This window comes from Mus musculus, chromosome 19, assembly GCF_000001635.26.
Source record: "Mus musculus strain C57BL/6J chromosome 19, GRCm38.p6 C57BL/6J".
Classification (NCBI taxonomy): Eukaryota; Metazoa; Chordata; class Mammalia; order Rodentia; family Muridae; genus Mus; species Mus musculus.
In genome coordinates, this window is record NC_000085.6 from 31,932,243 (window position 1) to 31,957,990 (window position 25,748).

The window sequence follows — 25,748 nt, forward strand, 5'->3', positions numbered from 1 at the left end:
CATTGTTAAACCTGTTGCCATTCTGTGCAACTATCAACAAGACTACTCGGAGACTTGTCAACTGATACAGAAGCATGGGCTTGGTAAGGGACAAAACCATTAAGAATTGCAAGTCACCAGATGGTAGACCAAGACTTGTCGGATGACTTCTCAGCTTGGCTTTTCCTCGCTCTCTACAACAGGTGCTGGATGGTTCCCCAATAGAAGTGACCTTGGCCAAGCCAGTGGACAAGGACAGTTATGTTAGGTACACCCGGGGCACCGGTGGCAGGAACACCATGCTGCAAGGAGAATACACCTACCCTCTGAGCCATGTTTATGACCCTACCACAACCTACCTTGGAGCTCCTGTCTTCTATACCCCCCAAGCCTATGCAGCCATTCCAAGTCTTCATTTCCCAGCTACTAAAGGACATCTCAGCAACAGGGCTCTCATCAGGACCCCTTCTGTCAGAGGTAACACTAGCTAGTTCTTGTCTTTCCATAACTCCTAAATTTCAAATGACTAATAAACTATAGTTTAGATGAACTACAAACTATATAGTCCAGTAGCCTTAAAGAGATTGGGTGGAATCACTGGGAGAAGAAAAAACAAAGAGTAGAAAACTGTTTTTAAAAATCGAATATATCAGCTCTCTTGTCTTATAGAATCTATTTTTTCACATTACAACTGGTTAATGGAAATACTTGTTAGAACATGATATGAATGAGCCCAATATATAAATTAGATCCTTGAGGGATCCACAAAGTATGCACAGAATACAACCTAGCTCTATAACCATTGCTCCTTCCTCCTTATTAGACCAACTAGACTGATTACAGAACTTTCAAGGGAGAGCAGTATTGCCCGATGAGAACCTCCTCCAATGAGGCATTCTCATATGAACTCCTTCGCAGATATGTGTGTCATACCTTTGTTATTCCATGTGTTTGTCTGCATGTTGGTCACAAGGGCTTACTGTATATTCCAGGCTGCTCAAGAACTCCCAGCACCTGCCTCTGCCTCCTGACTGCTGGAGTGGCAGATGTGTAACCCATCTATGTGCAATCACTTTGAAAAGAGGCAAGCAATTAAAGAAATTAATATTTCTTTAGTATAACGGAAACCAAATACATTGAAATAGGAAAAAAAACTCAATCTCACTGCCAGACTGTGTTTTATGTTTAAATCCTACACAGATTCACTGTTTGAGCAGGTTTCTGAGCTCAGAAAATTCAGTAAATGATAAAAGTAATTTGTCTCTGCCTCGTGGTATCTTTTATTGTAGTTTTTCTTGGTTATAGCCAACATTATATGGATCCCAATCCTGTATTCCACATATGATAGCAATCTAGAAAATAGAAACAAATGATGTGTTTAAATACACTCTTGGGTGTAACTTAGAATAGGCCCATCCAGATTACTATGGAAACAATTCTCTTACTATGTTACATTATTTTTCATGCGAGAAAAATGAATTGAACATCTTAGGACCTCTTCAGCGGCCTTAAAAGTTCTTTTCTCACAATACAATTACCCCTACCAAAATTGTTATACAAAAGTGACAATGAAGATTTTATTTGAAATACTTTCTATATATTATAACAAATTATGTCATGAGACATTATGCATATATATGTAATGCATCATTAATTAATCCATATATCTTACATATTATCAACCAGTTGTGATGTAGAAAAAAAGCAAACTCCATTCCAAGGGGAAATAATACATAGCATTAACAAAAACATAATCAATGAATGATATTTATGGGCAAAGAGTGATCCACTTAATGGTTTATTCCTTTATGTCACCAATAGGAAATCACTGTAGAAATATGGATAAACAAAAATCAAAAAGGAATCTTTGTATGAAACTCAACAAAATTAAGCCTCACATCAACAGTGCATAAGAGAGTGGTGAACTTAAGGAAAAGATGCTGCCTAAATGTTTGTCTGATGACCCACCATGGATGTGATAATCAAATTCACTTCTGCCTTACTGGCAGAGTGGCGTTTACTCTAATAGTCTCTATCCCAGACTAGCTATAATTCAAATAGTCATATTATGTTGGGATATTTTAATAAGAGCATACTGAACCTTAGTGATTCTGCCAAAAATTTTAACAAAACTAGTTAAAAAAAATTCCTTCTGACAAAATTTGAAGCGGCTGTGTACTTATCAGTCTCCTTGAAGGAATTACTTCCTTCCGAAGGAGATTTAAGAAAGCAAGAGTCTATGGTGAGCCTTACCTGAGGTTGAGTTTCATTACATTAGAATCTTAGGTTATCTGTCCGTCCTCCGGGCAATAATCAATGTGACTTGGGCTAACTTTTCCATTACAGTAAGATTCAGGGTGATTTTCTGGTGGTTTGATTCAGTTTAATGCCTTCTTACATTCCTAGAAATTTACATGAATGTCCCTGTAGGGGCTGCGGGGGTGAGAGGACTGGGCGGCCGTGGGTATTTGGCATACACAGGCCTGGGTCGAGGATACCACGTCAAAGGAGACAAGAGAGAAGACAAACTCTATGATCTTCTGCCTGGGATGGAGCTCACCCCGATGAATACTGTCTCTTTAAAACCACAAGGAATTAAACTTGCTCCTCAGGTAGGTAAGATCAATCCAGAGGTTGTTAAGTTGGGCCAGGGACCATTGTTCCGATGTTTAGAGTTGGTCTTAATTTGGGATACTGTTCTGTGGCAATCAGCTTAGCATACTTCGAGTGGCTGCTGAGACCAGCTGCCATTCTGGCACTAAATGGAACTTCATCAAGACCCAGCAAAATGAAAAACAAACGAAATCCTGAAAAGGAATGTCAACCAAAATCTTAAATGAAAATAAAACAAAGCACAGACCCCCAGTTCAGAATAAATGTCTACTAAAGCATGTTGGTCAACAACTGCAGAGAAGAGGTCCCAGAGCCGGATCCCTCTGTGTACTGTTTAGGACTATTCTTGGAAACATGGCATTAACAGAACAACACCAATAGACATGCCAAAGTGGATGGGTAAAAGTCCTGTAGACCCCAACCTCCAAAAAAAAAACAACTATAGCAACTGAGTAACTGTAGCCAAGCAGAGAGCAGGACCCTTTCCTAGAGTAGAGCACACCAATTGGTTGTCTAGTACCAAATGGAAAATGGTCAGCCCTGAAATATACATACAAGTAACATATATATATATATATGTGTGTGTGTGTGTGTGTATACACACATATATATTCACATACATATATATATATACATACATATATATGTACATATATATGTATGTATATATATAGGCATGCAATAACAATTAATGAAAAAAGAGACAACGAATTTGAAGGCAAGTAGGGAGGGCATGTGGGAGGCTTTGGAGAAAGGGAGGGGAAGGGAGAAATGCTGTAATGTTCTCTCTCTGTGTCTCTCTCTCTCTGTCTCTCTCTCTCTCTCCCTCTCCTTTTTATTAAAATTGTGGAAGACATTTGACCATGGAACCTAGGTAAATCCTAAGCTGTAAAATGCCATCAATAATATAAAGCCTTCTGTACTGGGGCAGCGTTATGATGGTAATTGTGTCATGATGGTATCTACTATTGTGTTTCTATGTTTCTGTGTGACTGTCTTTTTTTTTAATTGGTAGAAACTGAAAGTTATCATTATTATTCCAATAGGGAAACTACATACTATGTTTGATAAATTAAAACAAAGCAGACTCAATCCCTCTTAAGCCCAGGTTCTCCTATTACTGTGCATCACCTGCTCTCCCTCCGAAGCCACTTTGGCCAAATAGCTATAGTTATAGTCTGTGGATTGTAAGAGAAACATCCTTGCTCTCAGGAGGAAGGTAGAACTCTGATTTAAGAAAACAAGTAGCCTCAGAGTTGCAACCAAGAGCCAAACAAGCATGGTATTTGGAAGCTTGACCAGAGAATGAAAGCAGAGGCATTATCAATGATTTCTTTTATGTAACTTTAAGTAATTTTTCTTAAAGTATATTCAGGCAATCAGAAAAATAAATAAATAAATAAATAAATAAATAAATAAATAAATAAATAAACAGAGGAATGTCTATCCCCATGGCAAACAGGAATCATTAGTTTCAAAAATAACACTTATTGAGCTTTTCTGGTGTAGCATGGTTGATAGACACTAGAGATGCAAAAATGAATATAACAAAGATCCTTGCAATCATAAATCAAGTAGCTACCTAGTGGGATAATACTGACATATGAACAGACGATTACAAGGAAATCAGGTAAGGGTCGTGATGAAAATATTCGTTCTGAGCCAAACTCTCTGCTTACACATTAAAGCTAGATGAGAGGGTGGCCATAATGAGAGATGTTTGACTAAGGTGTCTCTAAATTTTTTCAAATAGAGTTGAAAAGTTGAAGACCAGGCCACCCCAGCCAATGTGGCTGGAGACTAATCCCCCGTTAGAGGTAGGAATCGCCAACCAGTAGACAGGGATCAAGAAGTGCCCTGCCCAAGAGGAAGCTGCAGAGACCATGCCTCTCAGTGTATTTGTTCAACTGGCATAAACAGGCAGACAGCCTATCTACCAGTCAAAAGCTAACTGATATGGCTCGGGAACCTTAGAGCATGCTTATAAACGATGGGAGATGCTACTAAGTGCTTTTTAATAATGGAAAAATAACTTCAGTCTTCAAATTAATAAACTGGAAAATGTCATGGGAGACAGCAGCTGTATTAATGTGAGAACAATGAGCTAGGAGGCTCAAGAGAACTGGGCTTGGGGCTGGGGGAGGCACTGTTCCTTTATATTTTATATGCAGTTTCTTCTGACACAGATACTAAATCTACTATGTGAATGGAGGGTCAGGACCTCAGCATCCCCAAAACTTTAGGGTAAAGTAAACATGAATCTTTTGGGGGAAATCTCTGTTCAGGGTGATTACAAAAGTAAAGAGTAAATAAGAGCAGCGGTCGCCATCTTGGTCCGGGACCCGCCGAACTTAGGAAATTAGTCTGAACAGGTGAGAGGGTGCGCCAGAGAACCTGACAGCTTCTGGAACAGGCAGAAGCACAGAGGCGCTGAGGCAGCACCCTTTGTGGGCCGGGGACAGCCAGCCACCGTCCGGACCGGAGGACAGGTGCCCGCCCGGCTGGGGAGGCGGCCTAAGCCACAGCAGCAGCGGTCGCCATCTTGGTCCGAGACCCGCCGAACTTAGGAAATTAGTCTGAACAGGTGAGAGGGTGCGCCAGAGAACCTGACAGCTTCTGGAACAGGCAGAAGCACAGAGGCGCTGAGGCAGCACCCTGTGTGGGCCGGGGACAGCCGGCCACCTTCCGGACCGGAGGACAGGTGCCCGCCCGGCTGGGGAGGCGGCCTAAGCCACAGCAGCAGCGGTCGCCATCTTGGTCCGAGACCCGCCGAACTTAGGAAATTAGTCTGAACAGGTGAGAGGGTGCGCCAGAGAACCTGACAGCTTCTGGAACAGGCAGAAGCACAGAGGCGCTGAGGCAGCACCCTGTGTGGGCCGGGGACAGCCGGCCACCTTCCGGACCGGAGGACAGGTGCCCACCCGGCTGGGGAGGCGGCCTAAGCCACAGCAGCAGCGGTCGCCATCTTGGTCCCGGGACTCCAAGGAACTTAGGAATTTAGTCTGCTTAGGTGAGAGTCTGTACCACCTGGGAACTGCCAAAGCAACACAGTGTCTGAGAAAGGTCCTGTTTTGGGCCTTCTTCTTCGGCCAGGAGGAGGCCCAAATACAAGATATCTGCGCACCTTCCCTGTAAGAGAGCTTGCCAGCAGAGAGTGCTCTGAGCACTGAAACTCAGAGGAGAGAATCTGTCTCCCAGGTCTGCTGATAGACGGTAACAGAATCACCAGAAGAACAATCTCTAAACAGAGTCAACTATAACTACTAACTCCAGAGATTACCAGATGGCAAAAGGTAAACGGAGGAATCTTACTAACAGGAACCAAGACCACTCACCATCACCAGAACCCAGCACACCCACTTCGCCCAGTCCAGGGAACCCCAACACACCTGAGAACCTAGACCTAGATTTAAAAGCATATCTCATGATGATGGTAGAGGACATCAAGAAGGACTTTAATAAATCACTTAAAGAAATACAGGAGAACACTGCTAAAGAGTTACAAGTCCTTAAAGAAAAACAGGAAAACACAATCAAACAGGTAGAAGTCCTTACAGAAAAAGAGGAAAAAACATACAAACAGGTGATGGAAATGAACAAAACCATACTAGACCTAAAAAGGGAAGTAGACACAATAAAGAAAACTCAAAGCGAGGCAACACTAGAGATAGAAACCCTAGGAAAGAAATCTGGAACCATAGATTTGAGCATCAGCAACAGAATACAAGAGATGGAAGAGAGAATCTCAGGTGCAGAAGATTCCATAGAGAACATCGGCACAACAATCAAAGAAAATGGAAAATGCAAAAAGATCCTAACTCAAAATATCCAGGAAATCCAGGACACAATAAGAAGACCAAACGTACGGATAATAGGAGTGGATGAGAATGAAGATTTTCAACTCAAAGGTCCAGCAAACATCTTCAACAAAATTATTGAAGAAAACTTCCCAAATCTAAAGAATGAGATGCATATGAACATACAAGAAGCCTACAGAACTCCAAATAGACTGGACCAGAAAAGAAATTCCTCCCGACACATAATAATCAGAACATCAAATGCACTAAATAAAGATAGAATACTAAAAGCAGTAAGGGAAAAAGGTCAAGTAACATATAAAGGCAAGCCTATCAGAATTACACCAGATTTTTCACCAGAGACTATGAAAGCCAGAAGAGCCTGGACAGATGTTATACAGACACTAAGAGAACACAAACTGCAGCCCAGGCTACTATACCCAGCCAAACTCTCAATTATCATAGAGGGAGAAACCAAAGTATTCCACGACAAAACCAAATTCACGCATTATCTCTCCACGAATCCAGCCCTTCAAAGGATAATAACAGAAAAAAACCAATACAAGAACGGGAACAACGCCCTAGAAAAAACAAGAAGGTAATCCCTCAACAAACCTAAAAGAAGACAGCCACAAGAACAGAATGCCACCTTTAACAACTAAAATAACAGGAAGCAACAATTACTTTTCCTTAATATCTCTTAACATCAATGGTCTCAACTCGCCAATAAAAAGACATAGACTAACAAACTGGCTACACAAACAAGACCCAACATTTTGCTGCTTACAGGAAACTCATCTCAGAGAAAAAGATAGACACTACCTCAGAATGAAAGGCTGGAAAACAATTTTCCAAGCAAATGGTATGAAGAAACAAGCAGGAGTAGCCATCCTAATATCTGATAAGATTGACTTCCAACCCAAAGTCATCAAAAAAGACAAGGAGGGACACTTCATTCTCATCAAAGGTAAAATCCTCCAAGAGGAACTCTCAATTCTGAATATCTACGCTCCAAATACAAGAGCAGCCACATTCACTAAAGAAACTTTAGTAAAGCTCAAAGCACACATTGCGCCTCACACAATAATAGTGGGAGACTTCAACACACCACTTTCACCAATGGACAGATCATGGAAACAGAAACTAAACAGGGACACACTGAAACTAACAGAAGTGATGAAACAAATGGATCTGACAGATATCTACAGAACATTTTATCCTAAAACAAAAGGTTATACCTTCTTCTCAGCACCTCATGGTACCTTCTCCAAAATTGACCACATAATAGGTCACAAATCAGGCCTCAACAGATTCAAAAATATTGAAATTGTCCCATGTATCCTAACAGATCACCATGCACTAAGGCTGATCTTCAATAACAAAATAAATAACAGAAAGCCAACATTCACATGGAAACTGAACAACACTCTTCTCAATGATACCTTGGTCAAGGAAGGAATAAAGAAAGAAATTAAAGACTTTTTAGAGTTTAATGAAAATGAAGCCACAACGTACCCAAACCTTTGGGACACAATGAAAGCATTTCTAAGAGGGAAACTCATAGCTCTGAGTGCCTCCATGAAGAAACGGGAGAGAGCACATACTAGCAGCTTGACAACACATCTAAAAGCTCTAGAAAAAAAGGAAGCAAATTCACCCAAGAGGAGTAGACGGCAGGAAATAATCAAACTCAGGGGTGAAATCAACCAAGTGGAAACAAGAAGAACTATTCAAAGAATTAACCAAACGAGGAGTTGGTTCTTTGAGAAAATCAACAAGATAGATAAACCCTTAGCTACACTCACTAAAGGGCACAGGGACAAAATCCTAATTAACAAAATCAGAAATGAAAAGGGAGACATAACAACAGATCCTGAAGAAATCCAAAACACCATCAGATCCTTCTACAAAAGGCTATACTCAACAAAACTGGAAAACCTGGACGAAATGGACAAATTTCTGGACAGATACCAGGTACCAAAGTTGAATCAGGATCAAGTTGACCTTCTAAACAGTCCCATATCCCCTAAAGAAATAGAAGCAGTTATTAATAGTCTCCCAGCCAAAAAAAGCCCAGGACCAGACGGGTTTAGTGCAGAGTTCTATCAGACCTTCAAAGAAGATCTAACTCCAGTTCTGCACAAACTTTTTCACAAGATAGAAGTAGAAGGTATTCTACCCAACTCATTTTATGAAGCCACTATTACTCTGATACCTAAACCACAGAAAGATCCAACAAAGATAGAGAACTTCAGACCAATTTCTCTTATGAACATCGATGCAAAAATCCTTAATAAAATTCTCGCTAACCGAATCCAAGAACACATTAAAGCAATCATCCATCCTGACCAAGTAGGTTTTATTCCAGGGATGCAGGGATGGTTTAATATACGAAAATCCATCAATGTAATCCATTATATAAACAAACTCAAAGACAAAAACCACATGATCATCTCGTTAGATGCAGAAAAAGCATTTGACAAGATCCAACACCCATTCATGATAAAAGTTCTGGAAAGATCAGGAATTCAAGGCCAATACCTAAACATGATAAAAGCAATCTACAGCAAACCAGTAGCCAACATCAAAGTAAATGGAGAGAAGCTGGAAGCAATCCCACTAAAATCAGGGACTAGACAAGGCTGCCCACTTTCTCCCTACCTTTTCAACATAGTACTTGAAGTATTAGCCAGAGCAATTCGACAACAAAAGGAGATCAAGGGGATACAAATTGGAAAAGAGGAAGTCAAAATATCACTTTTTGCAGATGATATGATAGTATATATAAGTGACCCTAAAAATTCCAACAGAGAACTCCTAAACCTGATAAACAGCTTCGGTGAAGTAGCTGGATATAAAATTAACTCAAACAAGTCAATGGCCTTTCTCTACACAAAGAATAAACAGGCTGAGAAAGAAATTAGGGAAACAACACCCTTCTCAATAGCCACAAATAATATAAAATATCTCGGCGTGATTCTAACGAAGGAAGTGAAAGATCTGTATGATAAAAACTTCAAGTCCCTGAAGAAAGAAATTAAAGAAGATCTCAGAAGATGGAAAGATCTCCCATGCTCATGGATTGGCAGGACCAACATTGTAAAAATGGCTATCTTGCCAAAAGCAATCTACAGATTCAATGCAATCCCCATTAAAATTCCAACTCAATTCTTCAACGAATTAGAAGGAGCAATTTACAAATTCATCTGGAATAACAAAAAACCTAGGATAGCAAAAACTCTTCTCAAGGATAAAAGAACCTCTGGTGGAATCACCATGCCTGACCTAAAGCTTTACTACAGAGCAATTGTGATAAAAACTGCATGGTACTGGTATAGAGACAGACAAGTGGACCAATGGAATAGAATTGAAGACCCAGAAATGAACCCACACACCTATGGTCACTTGATCTTCGACAAGGGAGCCAAAACCATCCAGTGGAAGAAAGACAGCATTTTCAACAATTGGTGCTGGCACAACTGGTTGTTATCATGTAGAAGAATGCAAATCGATCCATACTTATCTCCTTGTACTAAGGTCAAATCTAAGTGGATCAAGGAACTTCACATAAAACCAGAGACACTGAAACTTATAGAGGAGAAAGTGGGGAAAAGCCTTGAAGATATGGGCACAGGGGAAAAATTCCTGAACAGAACAGCAATGGCTTGTGCTGTAAGATCGAGAATTGACAAATGGGACCTAATGAAACTCCAAAGTTTCTGCAAGGCAAAAGACACTGTCTATAAGACAAAAAGACCACCAACAGACTGGGAAAGAATCTTTACCTATCCTAAATCAGATAGGGGACTAATATCCAACATATATAAAGAACTCAAGAAGGTGGACCTCAGAAAATCAAATAACCCCCTTAAAAAATGGGGCTCAGAACTGAACAAAGAATTCTCACCTGAGGAATACCGAATGGCAGAGAAGCACCTGAAAAAATGTTCAACATCCTTAATCATCAGGGAAATGCAAATCAAAACAACCCTGAGATTCCACCTCACACCAGTGAGAATGGCTAAGATCAAAAATTCAGGTGACAGCAGATGCTGGCGAGGATGTGGAGAAAGAGGAACACTCCTCCATTGTTGGTGGGATTGCAGGCTTGTACAACCACTCTGGAAATCAGTCTGGCGGTTCCTCAGAAAATTGGACATAGTACTACCGGAGGATCCAGCAATACCTCTCCTGGGCATATATCCAGAAGAAGCCCCAACTGGTAAGAAGGACACATGCTCCACTATGTTCATAGCAGCCTTATTTATAATAGCCAGAAACTGGAAAGAACCCAGATGCCCCTCAACAGAGGAATGGATACAGAAAATGTGGTACATCTACACAATGGAGTACTACTCAGCTATTAAAAAGAATGAATTTATGAAATTCCTAGCCAAATGGATGGACCTGGAGAGCATCATCCTGAGTGAGGTAACACAATCACAAAGGAACTCACACAATATGTACTCACTGATAAGTGGATATTAGCCCAAAACCTAGGATACCCACGATATAAGATACAATTTCCTAAACACATGAAACTCAAGAAAAATGAAGACTGAAGTGTGGACACTATGCCCCTCCTTAGAAGTGGGAACAAAACACCCATGGAAGGAGTTACAGAAACAAAGTTTGGAGCTGAGATGAAAGGATGGACCATGTAGAGACTGCCATATCCAGGGATCCACCCCATAATCAGCATCCAAACGCTGACACCATTGCATATACTAGCAAGATTTTATCGAAAGGACCCAGATGTAGCTGTCTCTTGTGAGACTATGCCGGGGCCTAGCAAACACAGAAGTGGATGCTCACAGTCAGCTAATGGATGGATCACAGGGCTCCCAATGGAGGAGCTAGAGAAAGTACCCAAGGAGCTAAAGGGATCTTCAACCCTATAGGTGGAACAACATTATGAACTAACCAGTACCCCTGAGCTCTTGACTCTAGCTGCATATGTATCAAAAGATGGCCTAGTCGGCCATCACTGGAAAGAGAGGCCCATTGGACACGCAGACTTTGTGTGCCCCGGTACAGGGGAACGCCAGGGCCAAAGGGGGGGAGTGGGTGGGTAGGGGAGTGGGGGTGGGTGGGTAAGGGGGACTTTTGGTATAGCATTGGAAATGTAAATGAGCTAAATACCTAATAAAAAATGGAAAAAAAAAAAAAAAAAAAAAAAAAGAGTAAATAAGCAGACAGGTAACAAAAACAGGTTCTCGTAAAAATAGCTAAAAGTGGCACATTGCCAACTCAATAAAACAAGTCACCGCTGTGAATACGGACTAATGTTAATCTGTAAATACTGCCCCAAAGGATGGAAAGGTGGATCAGTGGTTAAAAACATTTGATGCTCTTGAAAGGATGCAGTCAGATCCCTAACAGCCATATACAGTAGCTGACAACTGTAACTCCAGTTCCAGATTGATGCCCTCTGTGGGCCTCTGAGGGCACATGCATGTGATGCAGATACACCCAGGCAAAACACTTGCTTGTATGCATAAAATAAAACAAATGAAATAGGTGAGAAAACAAATGCTAACCCATAAGACCTCCTGATTTTTTTTTCAATGTGAAGTTAAAAAAAAAATTTATGAATGGCAAGAAGTAAAGATATGTTCTCAAGTTAACTGCCTTAACCATAACAATAACCATAACCATAATAATCCTAACCCTAACCCTAACCCTAACCCTAACCCTAACCTAACCCTAACTCTAACCCTTGAACCCTAACCCTAACCCTAACCTAACCCTAACCCTAACCCTTGAACCCTAACCCTAACCCTAACCCTAACCCTAACCCTAACCCTATGAACAAGGGCTTAAATGGAGATAAGAGAGAAATCCACCCACATAGTGCTACAACCACAACTTCCTAAAAACTGGAATAAATACACACACAAAAAGTAAAGTTAAGCTCTTGGTAATACATGTGCATTCATATAATGTGTGCATGTATACACACACACACACACACACACACACACACACACAAACACACACACACAAACACACACACACACACACACACACACACACACACACACACACATATATATATATATATATATATATATATATATATATATATATGGACTAAACTAAAACTACTAGAGTAAATGGTGTGAGAAAATGATTTTATGAACTATAATAAATGTTCACAGTTTAAATGGAGTCCAGGTTAAGTTCAACTTAAATTTTATGAGTCATTACACCTCATGACATTTTTCTCTCTTCTATTAGTTGAATCTGAAGTTCAGAGCTCGAAGCCTAAAATCTAGAGAAGCAATGCAAATGTGACATTTGAGGGAGAAACCGTTGTTTTTCTCTTGTAGATATTAGAAGAAATCTGTCAGAAAAATAACTGGGGACAGCCAGTGTACCAACTGCATTCTGCCATTGGACAAGATCAAAGACAGTTATTCCTCTACAAAGTAACTATCCCAGCGCTGGCCAGCCAGAATCCTGCAATGTGGGTACCTTCTCCAAGCTCCTAGTAACTGAAATTTTAGATAAAATTAGCCTGGGTATTAACTGTGTTTGATCATCACTCCAATAACATAACCAGCCCACTCCCTTGTAATTAAATAAAACAGCAGGCACTCGCTCGGCTGGTATTTATGCACCAGCTGTTAGACCGGTACCTAAAAGCCACAAAGTCTCAAACATCAGGAAGGCTCTCTAGGATAACTGACTAATGGAAAGGAGAGGTGATTAGAGCCTGTAAGTGGTTCCTTCCTGCAGTGTTTAGGTTGATATAGGTGACCTGTGTAAAGTTGCCACTTCACCGTATAACCCTCTGTCCCACCTTTTAAATTTCATATCAAAGACCCGATCATTAAAAGATATCACCTTCCAGATTCTACCACCAGGCTGCATTTATATATATTTAGGAACCATCTTTTACCTTAGAAGAGTCATGCAGCAAAAATTACATGTGTTCCCAGGAATATCATCTGCTACCGAGGTGCTGGATCAATGCACAAATATGCCTGCGTAGGCTTATATGTAGAAACTTTTTACAACAAACAGGAAACACACACACACACACACACACACACACACACACACACACACACACAAAATCCCATCATCCAATCATCTTTAACCTGAGTACTTAAATTTCTGAATAATTAACATTGCTGACTGCTTTCCAGCCACCCTTTCATACCACCAAAGCTAAGCGCCTATGTGGATGAAGCGAAGAGGTATGCTGCAGAGCACACTCTACAGACACTAGGCATCCCCACAGAAGGAGGGGACGCTGGGACTACAGCACCCACGGCCACTTCTGCCACTGTGTTCCCAGGTACTGGGGAGCAGGGATCAGTCACGCCAGAATCAGCAGGCTGCAGAATGTCTGGGGGGAAGGGGAGAGCTTCTTTGTAGAACCCTCAACTACATGCAGACAGAAAAGAGAGGGGGAAACAGAACCAAAGCAGCCTAAGCTGGTTGGCATCTGTCTGCCTCTTCTTTGAATGGCCGCGGGATCCTGAATGAGTCAGCACCCCTGAGACTGTTGACTTGCTGAGTCTGAATTGGTGTGAATTGGCTTTTACTATTATTAAGTGCTTTGGTACTACTATTAGCTGGTATTTTTCTGAGCTCTAGCTATGAACTGGGCCCTCACTAAAGTGCTCAGCAAGCTACATATTCCCCCCAACGACCCTTATGGTGCCCAGAGGTCAGGGTCAGCTGCTTTGCTCCATTACACTCTACCTCATCTTTTTTAAATGAAGGAAGGATATGTGTGTGTGTGTGTGTGTGTGTGTGTGTGTGTGTGTGTGTGTGTGTGTGTGTGTTTACATGAGTGCAACTTCCTGAAGAGGCCACAGGTGTTAGATTCACTGAAGCTGGAGTTGTAGGCAGTTGGGCAGCCAACATGAGTGGATCCTGTGTGCAAACAGTATGTATTCAACCACAAGCCATCTATCTCTCCATCCCCTTTATCTCATCCTTTGAGACAGAGGCTATCACTGAACCTGGTGTTACCAGAAAGACTGGAATTTCTTTCCAGGATTCTTATTGTTTAATACAAAAATTTTAAAACAGATTAAAATAAGCTTGAGGACAGTTAAGTTATAGGGATAGATAGACAGACAAATAGACAGACAGATGATGGATGGAAGATAGATAGATAGATAGATAGATAGATAGATAGATAGATAGATAGATAGATAGATAGATAGATAGATAGATAGGCAGGCAGGCAGGCAGGCAGGCAGGCAGATAACAAATAGGTAAGCAAGCTGTAATCTCAGCAGCTGCTCGAAAGGCAATTGAAAAGGAAGGAAAGTAAGCCAAGCTGTTTGCCCTGGAAATCCGCAAAAAGCCACGTGGCAAAAGGAATTGGGTGGGACTGCTTCAGAAAAAGTAAGAAAGCCACAGTACCAGGGAAAGCATGCTTAGCTTATATCCAAACAACAGAGAAAGAAAAGGTATCATTTCCATTGGTTAAATAAGATAGCTTTTACAGTTCTCCGTGTATCCATAGAGAGACCCTGTTTCAAAACCTACAAAGAGCAAACCCAAAAATGGACAACTAAAACCAATGCTTTTCTACACAACTAAGCCCAGGTGCTGGATCCCCTTGGAGCACATTTTCAACATACATACTCACTTGTTATAAGCAATATGTTAATTCTATAGTACTGCTAAAAGACAACAATGTGCCAAAGAGGGAGGGAATCTGAATACTTTTCATAAAATTGTCTCTGCCTCTTCCTCCAGGATATGCTGTCCCCAGTGCCACCGCTCCTGTGTCTACAGCCCAGCTCAAGCAAGCAGTGACACTTGGACAAGACTTAGCAGCATATACAACCTATGAGGTCTACCCTACTTTTGCACTGACCACCCGAGGCGATGCATATGGAACCTTCTAACGATCCCTGTCCTCTAAGAATAAGCCTTTATAGAAGGATCTGTAGAAGATACGAACCTCTAGCCAGATCCCTCATGACCACAAGTCATACCTTCCCCCAAAGCAATGCCTTTCCTGAGACCACAAGATTTATTCGTCGTATTACTCATGAAATGTGAATATTATTCTTCAACAAAATCAAATGTTAAGCAGAAACCTGAAGATCCACGGACAGCAAAAGTTGTTCTTCCAAGGATCCTGAGTGTCTCAGGAAGAGGATAACACCCTGACAAATTAGCATATGCTCTTAGTACAGAGAGCTGGGCAGTCCGTAGTAAGGCACAGCCAGTAAAATGCCCATCTTAGTCACTGGCTGGCAGCTGCTTCTTCATTCACAGAACTTAGACACCAGAGGAAAGCAGGAAGCTCTGTAAGAGGCCTTCAGCATTGCATACAGTGTGGAGTATGATCCCAGGCTGAGCTCAGCAAAACTGTCTGAAACATTATAGATTCCTTCTCACTTTTGGTCTGGACATTCCACACTGTTCGCCTGTCATAGGTCAGCATCCTCCTGTCCCTGCAACCTCTGGGGACTTTCTAGAAATCAGTACAATGTATTTCAGATATGCTTGAGACAAATCCAAGCCCTGTATTTATTCAACTCTTTAAGCCACTGTTTTCCTTCAGAATCCTTTCCCTGCTCAAGGATTCCCAAATCACAGAAACCATGCCAGTACCAAGTTCTAGAGTGAAAGATGACTTTTTTTGGGGGGGGGGGGTGTCAGGAAATTCTGGCTTGTCCATACTCATTTGCTTTCATCTCAGACTCATTTTGCTGATCCCAAAAACTACAAAGTAAATCAGATCTACATAAAAATCACTATGATATTTTCATAATCAGAAACTTGACCAAAAAGTCATTTCAAAGAGAAAAGTGTTTGGCTTTTGTCTCGCTGGGTAGCCCAGGCTCACCTTGATATTGATCTTGTGATCCTCCTGCCTCTGCTCCCCCCATGCTGGTGTTGTTTACACACAACACCATACTCATCTCCAAGAAGTTGCATTAAAATTGAGGTTACCTTTGAGTTCTCTACCCAGTTCATATTAATCTACCAAAAATCACTGTCCATCCCATCTTTTGATTGTCTTTCAATATGTGCAGCTGGCTTTACTATGACTGAGTCCCTTGATAGTGAAACTATTCCAGGAAAGCCTTACACCCATCATGGTTGCTTAGAGACCATCCCTTTTAGCATTCAGTAAAAGTGTTGCTTTCCAAAATGTCCCAATTTAGACCATCTGATAGTGACTGGGGGAGGGAGGCTATATACATGTAAAAAGGATGTAATGTTCTGATACAAATTAGATATAACTCCAGCCTTATTAGGGATTTTAGGAGATACGGCACTTGAATTCCCATTAAAACAAAACAAAAACAAAAAAGCTTTTGGCTTTTGTGAAAGTCTGTAGAACTCAAGAGACAATAAAGACAAAAGTACAGAAAATATTGTCAACTCCTTCTTGGAATTCTGGAATCTAAAATCAGGCCAAATTCCATCCAATCAAAGCCAGGGAAATGTCAACCAGAGTTGAATACCTCATAACCTTTAGGTTCTCATAAGTCTAGCTAGACATCTAAAGTTGAGAACCCCAGCTGAAACGAAAGGCTCTGGATTTCCTGGATTATGCCTTCTTTCGGGTTATTGTGTTCCTAAGAACAGGAACTCCCGAGCTTGGCAGCATATCCAAAACACCTAAAGAGCTTTCAATCAGTTAAGGCCAAGCTCACAGGCCAAATATGTCAGAGAGTCTTGGCATGGGGCCTGACGTCAGTGTTTTGGGAAGATTCCTGTGTGGTTTGAAAAAGCAGCTTGGAGTGGGAATGTTAGAGTCTTTGTAGATCCACTCCGCTTCTTTCATTCTGTCCTTTCTAATTCAGTCTGCACCAAATACACAACACCTATACATTGTTTTAGTCAAAAACAAGTAAGTGGTCATGTGGCTGTCATTATAGTCATCAAGCACATGCTCTGAGCTTGAACGAAGTTCATATTGGCTTCAAACTACTTATTAAGACAAACTTTAAAAAGAAAATTCACCTTCCCTTAAAGTAATTCTTATATTCAAATTTATACTCACCATAACCTGTTTTTATTCAGAGAGAGAGAGAGAGAGAGAGAGAGAGAGAGAGAATTACATTGACCCACAAATGTCCTCTGGCCAGGTAAATTTCTCCTCAGCCTGAAAAGACATTTCAAATTCTACCTGAGGAAAACCCTCAAAAATAAATAGCGAAGGGCTCACTATATGTTTTCTCAAGATAGAAGATGCTGTGGAAGATTGAAATCCATTTAACAGGAAAAGATAAGTGCTTCATACAGATAATACCATCATCGCCCACTAAAAGCATCAGCAACATAATACCAAATGCTACAAAAAAGAAACAAAGTGTGAAGAAGATTACCAGTGGGATACTACATGCTTACTTTCCAGAGAAAACATAACTAATTAATGGCCTGCCTCCCTGTGGCTAATCTATATACTACTAAATGGATGGATGGATGCTGCTGCTGCTGCTGCTGCTGCTTCTTCTTCTTCTTCTTCTTCTTCTTCTTCTTCTTCTTCTTCTTCTTCTTCTTCTTCTTCTTCTTCTTCTTCTTCTTTCTCTTCTTCTTCTTCTCCTCCTCCTCCTCCTCTTCTTCCTCCTTCTCCTCCTCCTTATTCTTCTTTTTCTCCCTCTTCCTCTTCTTCTTCGTCCTCCTCCCTTTCCATCCTATTCTTTCTTCTTCTCTTCCTCCTCCTCCTGCTCCTCCTCCTCATTCATTCTATTCTTCCTCCTCCTCTTCTTCCTCTTCCTCCTCATCCTCCCCATTCTTCTTTTTGGAGGGATGGTTCTGAAATTTTACTTTATTTTGGTAATATAGAGAGGGGAATTTGAATTCCGTTGTAACATTCGTAGTCTGTGTCAGTGTGTTACTACCATAACAGACCAATTTTTGGGGTACTGGGTTTGACTCTAGGGAGAAAATGAGTTGCTATTTTGGGTGGAGGTGTTGCTATTGGATTTAGTTTTGGGGTGTTTGTTTTGTTAACAGTTTTAAGACATTTTCTCCCTATGCAGTCCAGGCTGGCCTCAAACTCTTCAACCTCCTCTCTCTTCCTCTTAAGTGCTGGGCTCATAGGATTGTACCACCACACATACCTCAAAGATAAACTTTGAGAATATCAAGTGTCAAATGAAAGGTTAGTTTTGCATAGTGTTTATATTTTAGATTTAGCAAATTAGGACTAATACCTTCTGACCTTACAAATCACAAATCATAATTCATCTTCTCTCTCCCCTGTGTGCTTCTTAGTTCTTCATGGAAAAACTTAAAATCATCAACACAACCACATGATATTGACAAGCCACCCTGGGCAATCATTTAGAAGCATCTACCAAATTAGGATTTGGTTTCTAAAGTCTGTCAGTTGACAGTTTGTTGATGAAGTAATCCCCTCTGCATTTAACTTCACAGTTCCTGTTGCTCTTCCACTTCCTCATCCAAACTCTTCAGTTTCTCCTATACAAAGGCTTTCGTCGCTCCCTAGTAGAAAGTAGCATCAACAGCTTATGCCCCTTTTCACGAAATTCTTGCCTATCATTTGTTGCCTTTACTAATGCTGAGAATTTTACAATCCATGTTGATTGACCCACCTGTTCATTCATGACAGAATGTGTCTTTGTCTACTGTGTTCTTTGTTTACTATATACCCTCTGTTACTCCAGAAATGGGAAATACAGGCACACATATTTCTGTTCCTCTCTGCAACGGGAGCACAATCCAAGAAGCGCATTCTTCACTTTTGAAAACTGAACATAACGAGATCAGCTGGTAACTTTGTCACTTCGTCAAAATCCCCAGAATAAGCCAATTCCATCCTAACCCTTGTATTTCCAGCACTACCACCCAACATGTTCTTAGAGTGAAATGAATTTTAAAGTATTTTTTCCCAGAAAAATACCAAGAGCTATGTAAAAATAAAAAGCAAAGGTTTAGTTAGTCACAAGCTTTAAACTTATGGCTATAAGGAATATGTACCTGATTTAAGATTTTGATGAGCCCCACACAGGCTTATTTACTTGAAAACATTTTGGTCATTAAGTATTTCTGTTTGTGTTTATAAAATTCAAAACTATATTTAACAAGCCTTTGCCATATCTCCATGTTTTGACAGTAAGTGGTTTACGGCGCAGTCTTTTTATCTTCTACAAATATACAATCTTATTTTCAAACTTGTTATTTTGTATTATAATTCCTAGGAGATATTTGGGAGTTCAAACTCCAAATATATCGATTTAAATCAATCTTCATTATCTTGCTTTAACTACTTAATCACTGGTATTTTTAGTACTATTCTCTCATAGAAATCATTTTTAATCAATTTTTGTGACTGCTATACAATCAAATATTACTTTCTCTTTCTCTTTTATCTTTTATTGAAAACAAAGCTTTAAACAAACTGGATTTCCAGTTCCCAGGTGTTAAAACTCTTGGTTCTTTTCTTTTTATTGTTATTTATATGGATTTATCTAGAGTACCAAAAGAAAGTTATATTAAAAGAACAGTATTAAAGAATGTGCATAAAGCATTATTTTTGTACTTAGAGTACAATGTTTTGTAGAGCTATATGATCTAGTTATATTAAGTAACATTATATCATTGGATTATTAGGAAAATGATTATTGCTTTGAAAAATACAAATATCCTGGTCATATGATTTAGGGTCATAATTCAAATGAAATGAGAAATGACACAATTTTGTGAGATTTTAGGATGGTGATATGGCTTTAATTGAGTTTTCAAGTTCCGTAATAAAGTTTTAGAAATTATCAACCTGGCTTGCTAATCTTTCTTTCCTGAAAACTGAAATTGTGTTTGTTTGAGTATTTTTCAGTAAGTGTCTGAACACAAATGGCACACACCTGCAGTGTGCACTTGGTTGGTCCCCAGTGCTCTGTGTTTATGTCATTTCCTTATAGCAGATCCTCTGGGAGTGTGTGTCCTTTTCCAGTCAACAAGAAAGTGAAAGAAGCCCAGAAACTATAAAATAAAGACAAAAAGACTTCACACAGGTTAGTGTGAAATCAAGGCTTGCCTGGGAGCATCTACTAATCACTAGTGAAAAGGAAAATTCATCAGTAAGTGGTTCCCTGGGAATAAGTCCTGTTTGTTGATCTCTCAGCTAAAAATTGTTCCTATTTGTAAAAGAGTTTAATGAAGAATGTTTTGTTGGTTTTGTTCTTTTTGTTTGTTTGATTGTTTTATAACAAATCAAAAAAAAAGATATTTAGGAAAAAAAATTTAAAAAGCAAGAATTTGTGACTATACAAGTTAATGTGGATAGCAAAGTCTCAAGTTTTTCCTTTTGGTACTGGGAACACTGGAGTCCCCTTTGGGGACTTTTAATCTCCTCAATGAAAGAGTCTAGAAGAGGACTCAGTGGGGCTCAGTGGTAACTGTGTTAGAGTTCATGAGAAACAACAGCCCAGGCAAGCTGTCAATCAAACCAGATGCCAGGAACAAGAAAAGGAGAACATGGAAGAGAAAGCCATGTCTTTTGAGTTAGTCCAAGAAAATAGGCAAATCATCAACAGAGCATGCAGCCACGTGGCAAAAGAAGAGAGGGCTTCAAAGAAAGACTGAGAAAGCTGAAAAATGCCAGGGGAAATGTGCTTAAGATTTGGGGTGGTGTCTCAAAGAAAAGGAGGTAGAAAAGAGAAAGAGAACAGTTATACTTTTCTAAGTTAGTTCTCAAAAAACTAGATGGGCTCCATGATGTTCCCTTGATAGTGCTCCCTGATCGAAGCACTGACTGCAGGTGTCTGCAGGAAGGGTGGGGCTGCGGAAAGGATACTACATGCATTATCTCATCAAGGGGTTGGTTGGTCCTCCCCGCTTCTTAGCATGTCTTCAGATGAAGCAGTTTTCCTAGGGGTGGATGCCAGTTCATGGGATTTACACACCTCAGCTAGATAAAGTGTTTAAACAGAGAGAACAGTGGTAAGGAACAATTTGAGTCATTGAGAATGTCAGGTCTCTGTGAACCAGAGGTAACACTTAAATTTTATTCTTTTGACTAGACAGAAGTAGTTTAGTCTTAATGGGCCCCAACCAAGTCTAGGTACCTCTACCTTTTTGTACCATAATTTAAATCCTAAGAAAAGAAATTCCCTTTCTAATGTTACAGTGGAAGAGGAGGTATAAGCCAAAGTTGACTCCCCAAAACTGGGTTTTCTTTAATGGCATTCAAGTTCTAGCATGCCTGTCTGGCTTCCTAACCCAACTTCAAAAGCAAACTCAACTTCAAAAGCTGAGACCCTAAAATCACTTAGGGATTGGAGCAAAACTGGGGTATATACAAAATTCATTTCAACCAGGAAAATTCAGAGATCCAGCTCCAAAGCTGTTCACTAGAATGAATTAGCATCAGGACTGGAGTGTGAGTCATAGACCCATGTATCCATGTATATAGTTTCCAGGCAAGGCTGGCCACAAAAAAAAAAAAAAAAAAAAAAAAAGAGGTAAGAAACCAGAGCTCCATCTGGCACTCTAGGTAGAACCAAGGACGTTCTCAGCCACTAGCCAAGGACAAGAAGGGAACTGTACTCCTTGGGTTCCCTCTCTAAGCTACTTGATCAGCTTGATCAGTTTCTTTTTCACGTTCTCAGCACTACCTCATCTATAAGCCAGTAAAGCCTGTGTTAAATTAACGGTTACTTTTATATATAGCATCCCACGTCTACGCAGTAAATTCTATTCTAATTAGGACTAGGCACGGTTGGCATAAATGTATGCTCAAATATCAAAGCCATAGGGATCTTGCTTTAGATTTCCATCAATGACCCAGCCCTGTGATCTCCATCAAAAGAACTCGTTGAGATACACAATGCATAAGTAGAAGGTAGAAGGAGTTCATGACAGAAGAAAGTGAAATACTCACAAGGGGTAGTAGTGAGCAATGGCCAGAGGCCACTGTACCAGCTGCATTTTGAATGGGATTTATCACATTTCAAAAGTCTCTGGGACATCTTTTTCCCCAGATACATTTTTTTGCCCAAGTGTAACTAACTTTTATGGGCAGGGACAATGATGTGACTTGTTCTGTACAGCCCCCCCCCAAAAAAAAAACTTCTGCTAAACAGTAATTGTACAAAGTTTTATATGGCTACCTATTAGAGACCCTTCAGGCAATTCAGAATTTCATGTCTCTATCAAGGACAGAGAAATGACCAAAGCTATCTAGGAAAGGTAAGCGAGTGAGTTTCTGGAGTTAGCCCACTGTTTTACATGGCTGCAATGGGTAGACTCTGGAGAGACATAGCCCCAGAGACTTTGTCCCGTAATTGCTTCTCACTGCTGATATGCCTCTCCTGTCGCAATCACTTAGCTTAATGATTCCTGGGCATCATCCCACTCTGTTGAGCAAATTCCCTGCAGATCAATGTTCATGAATTAATGCTGTTTAGATGAATTAATGACTTCCTGGTTTGAGTCAAATAATTTCAGGAAGAAAGTTTAAGTCGATGGTTTTAGTTGTTATGCCAGAAAGATGCAATAAAGTTGGAATCAAGAATACAATGTACCCCATCTTCATAAAATAGTAAGTGAAGGCTGCATAATGAGAAATACAGTGAGCTTTCATAAATTACACTAAGAAGAGAATTAGGCTTAGGACAGATTTTTGATCAAGGAAAAACATCCCTTCTAGATCAGGTCCAAGGATGAAGCCATAGATCACAGGGCACCATGTATAACTGTTGTTTTGAACTTAAAATGAGCTTATGGAATAAAACATTGCTTCGAACTTACTATCAACATCCTTCTGTAATTTCTCTTTTGTGTAACATTTTATCTATGTGGTAATTTTTATAAATAACTTTTGTCTAAGAAGGCATAAATTGCAACAGAGAAGAAATAAAGTGTGGTGTGTGTGTGTGAGAGAGAGAGTGTGTGTGTGTCTGTATATATATATATACATATATGTATATGTCTACATGGATGTGCATACATATATATGTAGGAATATGTGTATGTATATAAATATGTATGTATACTTATGAAATTGATGAAACAAGTGGTCAGATCCAGCCAGTGTGTGCATGTGCGTGTGCGTGTGGATATATGCACACATGCACCTAACTATCTTCCTTTTTCTTTCTCTGTGAAATTGCCAAAAGACATCAGCTTCTGGCCTCAGAATAGTAAAAGTTAAGTTGCCAGAAGAGTAAGAGAGAGTTAAAAGGCCAGAGAGGTCCTCAGCCTTTGGCCTTCATATAATGCTGGTTCCCACCTCAGTACCTGAGTGCCAGGGCTGGCCCCCAAGCAGAGAAAATGCACATATTCCATTACTTTTATTTGAAAAAAAGATTTTGTTTATTTTAATTACATGTATATGGGCGGCAGGAATACAAGTGATCTTGGATAACAGAAAACCATGTTGGATCCCTGACACTGGAGTTTTAGGTGGTTGTGAAGGCTGATCCACGTGAGTTGTGGGAACTAAATTTGACCCAAGTTCTCAGCAAGAGCTCTACATGCTCTTAATGGCTGAGCCAGCCAGCCATCTCTCCAGCCCATCACAGTCCATTCTTTTGACCAGCAATTAGAGTCCTGCAGTTTCATCCTTACTTTCCCAAGCTGATGACTGTGAAGAACTCCATCCTCAGTGACCTTCCAAGCCTGCTAATACCTCGATACCCAACAGCACTCATTTAGCCCCAGAAGGACAGGAGGCACAATGATGCTGGGCTCACATTCACACCTTGTAAACAGAATCCCTCTTGATAGCTAATTTGCATTATTTCAACATCTAGGATTTATATTCCAAGTAGAAGGACAAAGGAAGTATAGAGGGCCAGCTCCCAGAACTTCTTAGAGAGAGTTATTGGAAGCTGCTGCTACACAACACTAAGGTCTAGGTTGAACTTTAGCTTGTGGCCACTCCCGGCCACACAAGCAATTGGGAAATGCAGTCTTTAGGTGACCATAATAATCATGTGACTAGGACATATGAACACTGAGGGAAAACTACCCTTCTGCCACAGATATACCACAAGAAGTTCCTGAAAATCAAACATGATCTCATCAGGAAGGTGATTGGACACGTGGTCAGGAACTTGTGGCTCCTGCTTCCCCTTCATCTGCTTTCATCAGATCAGAGGAAATTGCTACCCTGGAGTTTCTTTTTTCTTCTTCTTTTTTTATTAGTTATTTTTTTACATTTCAAATGGTAAACCCCTTCCCAGTTTCCCCTCTGTAAATCCTCTTTTCCATTCACTTTCCACACTGCTTCTTTGAGGGTACTCCTCTACACACCTACACACTCCCACCTCTTCGCCCTAGTATTCCCCTATGCTGGGGCATCAAGCATTCACAGAACCAAGGGGCTCCCCTCCCATTGATGTCAGATAGAGCCATCCTCTGCTACATATGCAGCTGGAGCCATGTATACTCTTTGGTTGGTGGTTTAGACCTTGGGAGCTCTTGGGGGTCTAGTAGGTTGATATTGTTGTTCTTCCTATGAGGTTGCAAACTCCTTCAATTCCTTCAGTCCTAATGCCTCCACTGGGGTCCCCGTGCTCAGTCTGATGGTTGGCTGCAAGCATCTGCACCTGTATTGGTCAGAATCCTCAACTGAGGAATCTCAAATGAGCAAGAATCATCTAAAGAAATGTACAACATCCTTAATCAGGGAAATACAAATCAAAATGATCCTGAGATTTCTCCTCACACCAGTCAGAATGGCTAAGATCAAAAATTCAGGTGACAGCAGACCCTGGCGAGGATGTGGAGAAAGAGGAACACTCCTCCACTTCTCTTGGGATTGCAAGCTCGTACAACCACTCTGGAAATCAGTCTGACCATTCCTCAGAAAATTGGACATAGGACCTGAGGACCCAGATATACTACTCCTAGGCATATACCCAAAAGATGCTCAAACATATAACAAGAATACATGCTACACTGTGTTCATAGCAGCCTTATTTATAATAGCCAGAAGCTGGAAAGAACCCAGATGTCCTTCAACAGAGGAATGAATACAGAAAATGTGGTACATTTACACAATGGAGTACTACTCAGCTATTAAAAACAATGACTTCGTGAAATCCCCAGGCAAATGGATGGAACTAGAAAATATCATCCTGAGTGAGGTAAAAAGAACATACATGGTATGTACTCACTGATAAATGGATATTAGGGAAAAAGCTTGGAATACCCTGGAGTTGCTATCCTACTGAACAAAGGACTGTAGTGAAGAAGATTGCAGAAACCCCCACCTACCAGCAGCAGCACAAAAGCTCCTACTGAGTATAACCCAGACCTGGTATCTGAACTTTAACAGTAGAGTGTGGCAAAAGCATCCATGTGTTATTCCCAAGCTTGGATTATAGAGAGCCATCATTTCCATCTTGCTAGCACTCCTTGCTCCCTACGAAGAAGAAAGATTCCATGGTATCA

General features: G+C 40.5%; 1 protein-coding gene across 3 annotated transcripts in view; it reads left to right on the forward strand.

The window, feature by feature from the left end:
- Window positions 1-20,123, forward strand: part of A1cf (APOBEC1 complementation factor) — an 83,610-nt gene extending 63,487 nt beyond the window's left edge. For 2 of the 3 annotated variants that reach the window (XM_017318290.2, NM_001081074.2), the window contains 5 exons: window positions 183-456; window positions 2,386-2,591; window positions 12,722-12,858; window positions 13,544-13,695; window positions 15,117-20,123. In XM_017318290.2, the coding sequence (XP_017173779.1) occupies window positions 183-456; window positions 2,386-2,591; window positions 12,722-12,858; window positions 13,544-13,695; window positions 15,117-15,268 (921 nt within the window). In that variant the 3' untranslated portion in view covers window positions 15,269-20,123. The remainder of the gene's footprint in view (window positions 1-182; window positions 457-2,385; window positions 2,592-12,721; window positions 12,859-13,543; window positions 13,696-15,116) is intronic. The other variant, NM_001365078.1, reaches the window with a different exon arrangement.
- Window positions 20,124-25,748: the final 5,625 nt, after the last annotated feature.